General features: G+C 38.2%; 1 protein-coding gene across 35 annotated transcripts in view; it reads right to left on the reverse strand.

Annotated features, from left to right (window-relative positions):
* The window catches only part of shank3a (SH3 and multiple ankyrin repeat domains 3a), a 651,448-nt gene that overhangs the window by 177,493 nt on the left and 461,773 nt on the right, over positions 1-12,182 (reverse strand). For all 35 annotated transcript variants that reach the window (XR_011348059.1, XR_011348061.1, XR_011348060.1 and 32 more), the window contains one exon: positions 69-182. Coding sequence is in view for 32 of the 35 variants with exons in the window: in XM_069908797.1 (XP_069764898.1) it covers positions 69-182 (114 nt within the window). In the remaining 3 variants the exon portion in view is untranslated. The remainder of the gene's footprint in view (positions 1-68; positions 183-12,182) is intronic.

A 12,182-nucleotide genomic window follows, 5' to 3' on the forward strand; every position in this document is an offset into this window, starting at 1 on the left:
ATAATTTAGTCATTCTTATGGCAAACGACAGGTTATTTCATCACGGAAATTGAAGCAGCCATCCTTACCTTGTCGCGCATTGTACTGTCTCATTTGCACCTCTTCCACACATTCTGCTGCAAACCAGCCAGTCCGACCTTTTACTGTCCCTTCCCAGAAGCCTCCCTCACCGATGCTCAGTACTGCAAAAGAAAGGGGAACTAGTAGGATTAGGCATATCTTGAATCAGATAAAGTCCAAAATTGGGTCATAATTTCTTGTGCAAAATTCTGTTGGCATTGTAGTCAGAAAATTCAAACTGTACGGCATCACTGATATGTATCTAAACACAGAACTATTCAATCATTACTACTACACACCCTTGTACACACATATAAACACAAACATTTAAAATCAGTTGACTTTCAGAATGTATATACTTTATCTATGGTATATGGCAAAAGGTAGTCAGAGGTATAAAGCAGGCATGAATCTGCCCCTGACAGCATGTATTGAATGATGATTGTAGAATTAGCCATGCCTTTTTCACAGCTCTTTCAGTTCACAACATTATTATTTACCTGACAAACTGGAAAATTACCTAGAAAGGCCTGCCAACAATATAGCTGAACAAATCCATCCCGTTAGATACCATCCTCTCAATTGCTTTTATTAATTGTCATCAGAAAGTGTTGGAAGAATTTGGCAAAAAAAAAATCATGTATTATTTACTAACTGTTAAATTTAAGTTCTTTCACAATTATTGAGCAACAGAATTCATTACAGCTTTAGCCTTAGTGAATACCTGAGTCAAGATAAATATAACTGTCCTTGTATCAAGGCAGTATCTGACTAAATAAGGTATAAGGGAACCCTCGTGAAATGGAAGTTAATAGCTGGAATCATTTGGAGCAAAAGAATATGATCATGGTGGTTCAAGTTTGATCATTTTATCCTTAGATGCAGATGTTCCTTAGGACACTGTCTCAGACCCGATCATCTTCAGATATTATACTTCATCAATGGCCTCCTTTCCATCAAGATGTCAAAGGTTTGAGCCACCTGGTCAACATGAGACTATAAAGACAAGATCATGGCTGATCTGACGATAACCTCTACTCCATATTCCTGTTTACTCACAATAACCTTTCAACATCTTGCAACTTTGAATAACATTGTCTCCATGTCAAAAAAATTAGGGGAAATTTTAAATTGCCAGAACAAAGTCCATTTGAATATCTAATAACAGATACACTTATTGATAGATTTATTACTAATATGTATATTAAATTACAAGAGACTACTCGGAAATAGAATTTATTTAAATCTAGATGGGAAAAAGATTTAAATATACATATTCAAAAGTATTTTCAAAATTATGTTATGTAACTAATACAATTAATGTTAGATATCAAATGGTACAATTTAATTTTTTACATCAATTATATTATTTATACTCCATATAAATTGCATGCACTTCATTTGAATTGTTCTGATCAATGTTTTAGATGTAATAAAGAAATGGGATCTTTTTTCCATGCAGTTTGGCCATGTGAAAAGGTAGATAAGTTCTGGAAGGATAGAAGTATTTTATTGGGACAAGTTTTAAAGATGCAAATTTTGAAAAATCCTAGAATATTTTTATTGGGAGATATTTCCCAATTGAAATTAGATATTTGTCAAAAGAAGTTTTTAAATGAAGCAATAGCAAAGAAATCTATAGCTGTTACATGGAAATCTGGTGATATTGTGGGGTTGAATAGATGGTGAATGGAACTATTAAATTGTATATCATTAGAAAGCATAATGTATAATTTAAAAAATCAAACAGAAAAATTTGATACAATTTGGAAACCTTACATGGATTTTATTGCTATGACTTTACCTGCAGTGTCCACCATGCCCCCATCCAACCCACCCTAATTAGTTATAATTAATTAATTGCAATTTACATAAGTCTTAAATCATAAGATATAGGTTTATTGGACAGGTTTTTTATTCTTTCTTTTTTCCTACTTTTTTGGGGAACGAGGGAGGTGGGTGGAGGGGAGAGAAAATATATAAAAATTGTACTTTTGTGTGGTGATTTTATCTTTTTCATGTTATGGATAAATACTCTACATGTTTTGACACAAATGGAAAATAAAATTTAAAAAAAAAACATTGCCTCTATGTCCCTTTGAGGAAGAGAACACCAAAATTGTAGAACCTAAAAGATGAGATGGATCATCATCCTCCATATTTACTTTGTCAAAACCCCTCAATCTTCTAAACTCCAGCCTAGAAAGTTCAAAGTTTACTCATAAAATGATCTGCCCATTCTGTACAAGCACTGATGCACCGCAGCTGTGTGCTCAGCCTGTTCCTGATACATGAATGCAATGCCAGAATAAACTTCAAAAGAGCCATCGTTTGAAGATAAAACAACAACAGTGGGCTCATCAGCAACAACGATGAGTCACACTACAGAGAAGAGGTATAAGGTGCAAGAATAACAACTTGAGTCTCAACATGGACAAGACAAAGGAGATGAATGTGGACCAGGGACAATTACCTTCACTACACATTAATAGCTCAGTAGTGGAGAGAGCAAAGAGCACCAAGTTCCTCAGAGTCCACTTAAGAAGTAGCCTATCCTGGACACAACACCACCTCACTTGTCAGGAAGTTGCAAGAGCCACTGCACTTCCTTAGAAGACTGAGGCAGGCAAGGCTACTGGCCACCATCCTGTCAATTTTCTAAAGGAGCTCTATTGACTGTATGGTTGCTGTAGAGCAGTGGTTCTCAACCTTTTTCTTTTCACTCACATACCACTTTAAGTAATCCCTATGCCATCGGTGTTCTGTGATTTAGTAATGGATTGCTTAAGGTGGTATGTGAGTGGAAAGAAAAAGGTTGAGAACCACTGCTCCAGACCCAATTGTTACTGAAATATTTTTCTTGAGAAAAATTGTCATTGGCCCATTTCCTTTGGAGCACATAACAAGTCAATGTGGAATGATTTAAACAGTGGTTTTCAAACTTTGTTTCCACCCACATACCACCTTAAGCAATCCCTTACTAATTACAGAGCACCTATAGCATAGGGAATGCATAAAGTTATATGTGAGTGGAAAGAAAAATGTTGAGAACCACTGCTCCTGACCCAATTGTTCTGAAATATTTTTCTTGAGAAAAATTGTCATTGGCCCATTTCCTTTGGAGCACATAACAAGTCAATGTGGAATGATTTAAACAGTGGTTTTCAAACTTTGTTTCCACCCACATACCACCTTAAGCAATCCCTTACTAATTACAGAGCACCTATAGCATAGGGAATGCATAAAGTTGTATGTGAGTGGAAAGAGAATGGCTGAGAACCACTGCTGTAGAGCATTGGATAGGAGGTCAATTTACAGAACCATTAGAGTGCCACATCTCTATCGGGCACACAAAACTCAAAACGGTCAACCAGTTTACCTATCTCGGCTGCACCATTTCATCGGATGCAAGGATCGACAACGAGATAGACAACAGACTCGCCAAGGCAAATAGCGCCTTTGGAAGACTACACAAAAGAGTCTGGAAAAACAACCAACTGAAAAACCTCACAAAGATTAGAGTATATAGAGCCGTTGTCATATCCACGCTCCTGTTCGGCTCCGAATCACGGGTCCTCTACCGGCATCACCTACGGCTCATAGAACGCTTCCACCAGCGTTGTCTCCACTCCATCCTCAACATTCATTGGAGCGACTTCATCCCTAACATCGAAGTACTCGAGATAGCAGAGGCTGACAGCATCGAATCCACGCTGCTGAAGATCCAACTGCGCTGGGTAGGTCACGTCTCCAGAATGGAGGACCATCGCCTTCCCAAGATCGTGTTATATGGCGAGCTCTCCACTGGCCACCGTGACAGAGGTGCACCAAAGAAGAGGTACAAGGACTGCCTAAAGAAATCTCTTGACCACCGCCAGTGGGCTGATATTGCCTCAAACCGTGCATCTTGGCACCTCACAGTTTGGCGGGCAGCAACCTCCTTTGAAGAAGACCGCAGAGCCCACCTCACTGACAAAAGACAAAGGAGGAAAAACCCAACACCCAACCCCAACCAACCAATTTTCCCTTGCAACCACTGCAACCGTGTCTGCCTGTCCCGCATCGGACTTGTCAGCCACAAACGAGCCTGCAGCTGACGTGGACATTAGCCCTCCATAAATCTTCGTCTGCGAAGCCAAGCCAAAGAAAAACAGAGTGGCAGAGAGGATCACTAGGGTCTACCTCTCCTCAATTGATGATCCTTGTCTTAAGAGGGCTTACAAAATCCTTAGGGACCCCTACCACCCCACACACAGCATCTTTCAGCTGTTCCCTTTGGGAAAGAGATACAGGAATATCTGAGCCAGAAACACCATGCTAAGAAACAGCTTCTTCCCTTGGGCAGCGAGACTACTGAATGAACTGCTCATACAATCCCTCTGAGACTGTACTATTTATTCAACAATATTTATTTATTAATATGTATATATGCATTGCATATGTATCATTTGTCTGTAGATTGTTTACATGACTTTGCACTGAGGACTGGAGAACATGGTTAAATTGGGTTGTATAAGTAGATGATAATAACTTGTATCAGCTAGTAAATGCTCTCTTAAAAATTTTCAATACGTTAGTGTAGAGCGTGTCGAAAGAACCAAAGACTTGTTCATCCAGACCAAAGGTTTTATTAACTAAAAGACTGAGGCATATCATATGTAGGTCAACTAGTCCAGAATGACCTGGTCTGGCTAGGAGCAATCCTTTAAGACCTGCCAGTAGGTGTGGCTACACTCTCAGCCAATCACAGTCATCCTTCACTACACTCTGTACATATACACATTGCTACTACCACAATTAGAATCCTATCTTAACAAAAATACAAATACTTGACACAGAAATCCAGATGTGGCTTTAATTAAAGTTGTGCCTCCAGAATTTTGTATTAAGTTCCCTTAGCAATAAATGCCAGCATATTTTAGCTTCCCTAATTATGGTACTCACTAATGATACCAGCCCTTTATAAATCGTGGGCCAGGATACCCAGTTCCCTTTGCATTTCAGAGCTATAGAATGTTTTTATAATTTAGAAAATTATCCATTCACATGATCTACCTCAATACCTTTCAATCTCCTCTTGCATTCTTCACAACTTCCCTTCTTGCCTATTTTGTGTCAACAGCAAATTTATCAATCACATGTTCTGTGTCTTCATCCTTGTCATTTGTACAAATTAAGAATGGTCCAGAGAAACACTGAACAGTAAAATTCCTAAAGTCCAGACTGCTCGGGGATTTTCAGATTTTCCGGATTCTTGGGTAGAGCTTTTTAAAATTCATATTTAAGAAGTGATGAACAAGGTACATTTTGATAGTATATTAATGAATAATTTTCCATATAAAATACAAATGACAATAAACAAATTTATTTCTTCATTTCCTCATCTGTAGTGCTTACGCATGCATCCATGCACACACACAAAAGCCAGCTAAATTTAAAAAGAATGTGAGTTTTCAAAAAGTCCAGATTCTTGGGTAGTCTGAATTTCTGGCATCCAGGTTTTTGGACTTTTACTGTATTGTACAGTCACATGATCATAAAATGAACAGATTACACCTTACTAACCCATAAGAGACCAAGCAGTTCCTGAACTTTATTTTCTCTTAGCTAATCAATCATCTGTCCATGCTAAAATATGCCTCGGGCACCATGGGTTTTTATTTTCAGCAATAACCTTTGAAGCAGTATTTTTACCAAATACAGGTGAACAAGATGCTGAGATCTTTTCTTCACCTCTCTGTCTCCCTTCCTCTATTCCCCAACCCTTCCATTCCTTCACCTATCAGAGAGCTTTCTTTCTTAGCCCTTTTCTCTTCATACCTTGATGAAAGGCTCAAGATCGAAATGTTGGTCATGTATCTTTATATTTGCTATATAAAGTACACTGTTTTACCTGCTGAGTTTCTCTAGCATTATGTTTTTACCTCAACCACGGTGTCTGGAGACTTTTGTGTTTTACTGCCATCACTTCTCAGCTTCCTTCTCTACTTCCCTCCCATCTGTATCCACCTATTAGCTCTTAACAGTTACTCTGTTCTTGACCCCCTTTCCCCTCCCTCTACTTTTTTTTCCAGAGCTGAAATGCTCACTGTTTTCTACTTCCTCTGCATGCTGCGTGACCTGCCTCGTTTCTCCAGCATTTTATCAAATGCCTTTGAAAAATCACTGTTGTCAATCCATCAGATGTCATTTCTTCAAAGAACTCCAGTAAATTAGTCGAACCTGACTTCCCTTTCATAAAATCATGCGGACTTTGACAATTACTTTTAATTTTTGTAAGTGCCCTGTCATAACATCTTTAATATTATTTTCTAACATTTTCCCGATGGCAGATGTTGAAACTAATTTGGCATGTAATTACCTTCCGTCTCTCTTTTTGAATAACGAGTTCTATTCCATCTCCTGGAACTTTCTCTGAAACCAGCGAAGTCTGGGCTATGACTGTGCAGCACTATATTTCACCTGCAATTTCTTGGATCATGAAGCAGTTTATGTATCCCCAACCGCAAGATTCAGGCAACAAATAGGCTTGCAATGATAACTGACTAGTGACAATTGTGCCTGACAACTGCAAGTGCAAGATAATGATCATCTCTGACAACAAAGTCTAACAAACCTTTCAGATGCATTGTAAAATGTTGGACTACAACATTCTCAGAGTCGTCACCACCAGAAACTTACTGAAAAAAGGAGCAAGCTGGATTAAAAACACAAAATTCTGGAAAATCTCAGCAGGATTTGACAGCATCTAAGTAAAGAGAAATAGTCAACTTCCTTTTTTCAGACTGCAATGAGTGATTCAATTCCAGGTAGTTAAAAGGTTTTTGACCAGCAAGAAAGCAATATTCAGGAATTTCATGGAATGTTTTTGACTTGCTGCTCCAGCAACATTCAAGAAACTTAATACCACCAAAAGAAAAGTATTCAAAAAATAATTCATCAGCTTCCTAATAATATGAACTCCATTTACACCAAGTCTATAGTTTTTACTGTCACCAAATGAGCAATTTGACACTAACTCCAAAACATGAGACTCAAAGGTGCTTGGGAATATAATTAATTTCAAGGTTCAAAGGCAACACACTTGTAAAATGTTACTATTTCTTTAACACTACTTGCCTTTAACACTGGAATTTTCATTTTACACAATTCTTTGCCACACAAAAAGTGTCCTGCTCCTGTTCCAGACACAATTGGCTTTCTTGTGAGGAGCAATTTGGGATAACTGCTCATCGTCTTGAGAGAAATTAGATATTGGCAAGCAGCACAGATTTCCAAAAATTTAAAGAGATTAAAGTCTTGAAAGCTTCATAATTTTTCTATAAGGAAATCATTCAACCCATTCAGCAATCTATCTTTCCCTTGCTTTTCTGCAATCTGATGACATTTAGCAGCTTCCAGAAAATCGTCCAATCATCATCCAATTATTAACGATAATAATAATTAATTGAAAGGCGGAGAAGTCTTGAAGACATGTAAGATCTTTACCTGTTCCTATTTCTTACACAAAATTGATAGGCAAAATGGTCTCCATTGGGTATCCTGTTTAAAGTGTAGATTCTGTTGGACTCAGAAATAATTATCCGTTAACTTCATACTTTTGGACACTATTAAAAGAGCTTATCTCCAGGACTTACTGCACTATCCTTTCTCATTTCAATAAGTATCTCAAGAGGCCAAAATGAATATGACTCTTAGATATTCAACAAATTCACACAAAGTATGCAACAATAAGAGAGAAAGGGATATGAAGATCTGAACCTGAATTTTTTTTAATCAACCACTGGCAGTATTTGCTATGGACACAAAAGAAGGCAAAATGCTACCTATTGAATGACACCAAATGACACTGGGACCAGAGAGCGTTACCATGCTGAGTGGCTGAGCAGATATGTTTTTACGAGCTCTCCAAGAAAAAGTGCTAAAAGCCAACCAAAAAGTGTTTTCTAATAGAATTTTTGCTTGAAATAGTGTGTATACAACATTTGAATGAAAAGTGTCAAAAATGACTGGAAGATCGCACGCTAAAAGAGCCAAGACCAATCATAAGAATTTGAGGGACTGGGGCAACATTTCACAGGTGTGGAAAATGATATGAAAGAGCTCACCACTTCAGTGAAAGATATTGGTGAAGCAATAAACGATCTGTCCGAAAGAATGGATAGTGCTGAGAGATCTCGGTAAAATGATAAACAGATTGAAGACCTGAAAAAACAAGCTGAACAATGGGCAATAGACAAGCAACTTCTTTTAGATATTGATCACATGGAAATCTTCAGTCCGAGAAAAAAATGTGAGAATAGCTGGCCTGAGAGAAGGTGTAGAAGGCAGAGATGCTGAGAACTTTTTTGAGACTTGGATTCCTCAAGTCATTTACACTGATGAACTCGGAGATTGTGTCCTCATCGAATGTGCTCACTGAGGAGAATGGGTGAAACCAGCCCTTAACCCATTCTGGTAGGCTACTAAGCTTCAAAGACAGAGACAATCTTGAGAGTGGCATTTGAACATTCATGAAATGCCCACTCTCCAACAAAGTGGAACAGAGATTAGGTTTTTTTCAGGACTTCAGTAATGGGGTAATCCAAAAGAGAGAGTTCGACGTGGTCAAGAGGCAACTCCGTGAAAAGAACTTCAGATATGCAATGTTCTACCTAGCAACTTTGAGAGTGGAAATCTCAGAAGGCAATAGAAGATTCTTTAAAATGAAAGAAGAGGTGGAAGACTTTGTTCAACAATTATGAAGAAGATGAAGAGAAAAGAAGAGACACAAGAAAAGTTGACTGTGGGAAAATTAATGTAAATAAGATATTTTATGGATCCAGTAGAGATTTTTTTGTGAAGATTGTCTTAATTAGATTAAGAAATGTCCAAGTTTCATCCTATCTACAGCTCTCGGGGAACTGAGAAAGTGGAAAGAAGGTTTTGAAGGTAACAGAACGGTTCAAACTTTGGCTTAAGGGAAGGTAATGGCATCAGCAGGGGAGTTTAGTTTTAAAGATAGCACTTTAGGGTGGGGTTCCTCTTCTTCATCCATGTATGTTTACACATTTATTTATTTGCACAGAATTTACAAAACACTGCAAAGGATAAGACATTGAAATTTATAAGTTTTAATGTTAATGGTTTGAATGGAAAGATCAGGAGGAAAAGAATATTTACATGTTTAAAAAAGCTGAAAGCTGATGTGATATTTCTAGAAGAAACACACCTCATGAATGGAGAACATGATAAACTAAAACGATTATGGTGGGACAAATCTTTTCTTTAACATTTAATTCAAAAGCAGGGGAGTAGCAATTTTGATCAATAAAAATGTTCCAAATGTTATAGAAAATATTTCAAAAGTTCAAGCGGGCATATATATAATGATAAATGGCAAAATTTATTCAGAATCATGGACATTGATGAATATTTATGCTCTAAATTATGACGATGAGGCCTTTATGAAGGATGTGTTCTCAAAAACAGCAGAGGGAAGGCAAAATATACTGATTGGAGGGGACTTTAATTTTTGTCTAGACCCAATACTTGACAAGTCAGCAAGAACAGTAACAAGGCGGCTAAGCTAACTCTTTCATATATGAAAGATTTAAATTTGATGGATATATGGAGGCAATCCAATCCCACAGAAAGAAACTACTCCTTTTATTCTAAAATGCATGATTCACATACAAGAATATACATTTTTGCTATCATCGAGTCTGAAGGCTAGAGTAGAAAAAAACAGAATACCTACCCAGATTACACTCGGATCATTCACCACTAACCTTAAATACAGAGAAACAAGAAAGTATGTATTTATGTAAAAGATGTATATTTGATATATGTTTGAAAACCAAAAACAAAATATTTTAAAAATGACGCTGGGACCCAGGAGCTTGTGAGAGAATCTAAACCACAGCTCCAAGACATAAAGGAATAAGTAAGTGCAGGCCCCAGAAGCAATAACCTGGCTAAAATGCACCCAGAAAAATGAACAGAATTAAGGCAATAGGCTTAATCATGCCGTTTCAAATAATCTAAATAGTTTTTAAATACTCAGGGAGTATCTGCCCCACCTCCTTCTTACTGTATGGTTGGAATAACCTTGAGCATTTATTAAATGTTCATTCATGATGCCGCTTATAAATAAAAATTAGTGTATTAAAAGAAAATCTGCATCAACTCTAGGAATCTATCTCCTGTCTTTTATTTATATCAAGTGCTACCAAATTCATTTCAGCAGGCACTAATACCTAAAACTTCCAACAGCAAAAACTTTCATGCAGTAAAATGTTGTAAAATGCCATCAACTGCTTTGCAGGGACACTGTAGAGATAGCTAAATATGTTGGTTGGAAGGCAAGGTTTCATAGAACAGAATCAGAATGTATTCACATGAGTGTGCGATGAAATTTGTGGTTTTGCAGCATCATTATAATGTAAATTTTGCTGTAAACTACATTTCAAAAATAAAGAAATAGTGGAAGAAAATAGGATAATGTGAGGTAGTGTCTATGGTTCATTGTCCATTCAGAAATCTGATGGCAGAGGGGAAGAGGCTGTCCTTGTGCCACTGGGTACTCTTCTTCAGGCTCCTGTACCATTTTCCTGATGGAAGCAGTGTGAAGAGGATGCTGAGGGTCCTTGAAGATAAAGACTACTTTCTTAAGACACCACCTCTTGTAGATGTCCTCAATGGAGTGAAGACTGGTGCCTGTGATATAGTTGGCTGAGTGAACAAGTCTCTGGAGTTTTTTACTGTCCTGTGCATTGGCTCCTCCATACCAGACAGTGATGCAACCAGTCAGAATGCTCTCTATGGAACACCTGTAGAAATTTTCCACATTCTTTATTGACATACTGAATCTCTTCAAACTCCTCATGAAGTATAGCCACCGTGAGCCTTCTTCATGATTGCATCAACATTGAAGCCCCAAGACAGATCCTCAGAAATGCTGATATCCAGGAATTTGAAGTTCTTGATCCTGTCCACTGCTAACCCCTCGATGAGGACTAGTTTGTGTTCTAATTTCCTCCTGAAGCGCCTTGGTTTTGCTAATGTTGAGTGCAAAGTTGTTGTAGAGACACCATTCAACTAGCTGATCTATGTCCCTCCTGTATGCTTTCTCATTGCCATCTGTGATTCTACTGATGATCATGGCGTCATTAGCAAATTTGTAGATGACATTTGAATTGTGACTAGCCATACAGTCATAAGTGTAGAATGAGTAGAGCAGTAGACTAAACATGCATCCTTGAGGTGTTCCTTTGTTGATTGTCAATGAGGAAGAAAGATTTTTTCCGATTCATACTGACTGTGGTCTTCAGATGAGCAAGTCAAGGATCCAGTTGCAGAAGGGAGTGCAAAGGCCCAGGGTTTGGAGCTGACCAGCACTGAATGAATGATGTTGTTGAAGGCTGAGCTGTAGTTTATGAAGAGTGGCCATATGTATGTGGTGCTGTTGTACAGGTGATCTTAAAGCTGAGTGGAGAGCTAGTGATATTGCATCTGCTGGGAAGCAATTGTAATGGCAGGTGAATTGCAGTGGGTTCAGATCTTTATTTAGGTACATGTTAATTTTGACCAACTTCTCAATGAATTTCATCACAGAAAATCTGAGTGCTACTTGGTGATAGTCATTGAGGCAGCTCACACTGGTCTTCTTGGGCACCGGGATGATTGATGCCTTTTTAAAGCTGGTTGGAACCTCCAACTGGAGCAGTGAGAGATTAAAAATGTGAATACTCCGGCTAGTTGGTTGACACTGATTTTTGTACCTTGCCAGGAATCCCATCAGGGCTGCCTGACTCCTTGCGAGGGTTCAACCTCTTGAATGATGTTCTAACATCAGCCTCAGAGACAGATATTGCAGAGTCGTCAGCCTCTATAGGGATTCTCATATGAGTTCTCCTTCTCAAAGTGAGCATAAGCAGGTAGTGAATCATCACAGCCCTTTATGTGTTTGGCCTGCAATCCCTGCCATAGCTGGCAAGTAGGACACAGGTAGTTAAGGTTGTAAAGAGAACTTTGGGCATATTATCCAACCAAGACCACCTGTAAATTGGAGGAAAATCAGCCGGACTTTTCTTTGTTTTGCTAACCAGCTCTACTTCCTCCCTCCCTTCCCTTCTCCCTGT

The sequence above is a fragment of the Narcine bancroftii genome, chromosome 13 (genome assembly GCF_036971445.1).
Source record: "Narcine bancroftii isolate sNarBan1 chromosome 13, sNarBan1.hap1, whole genome shotgun sequence".
NCBI lineage: Eukaryota > Metazoa > Chordata > Chondrichthyes > Torpediniformes > Narcinidae > Narcine > Narcine bancroftii.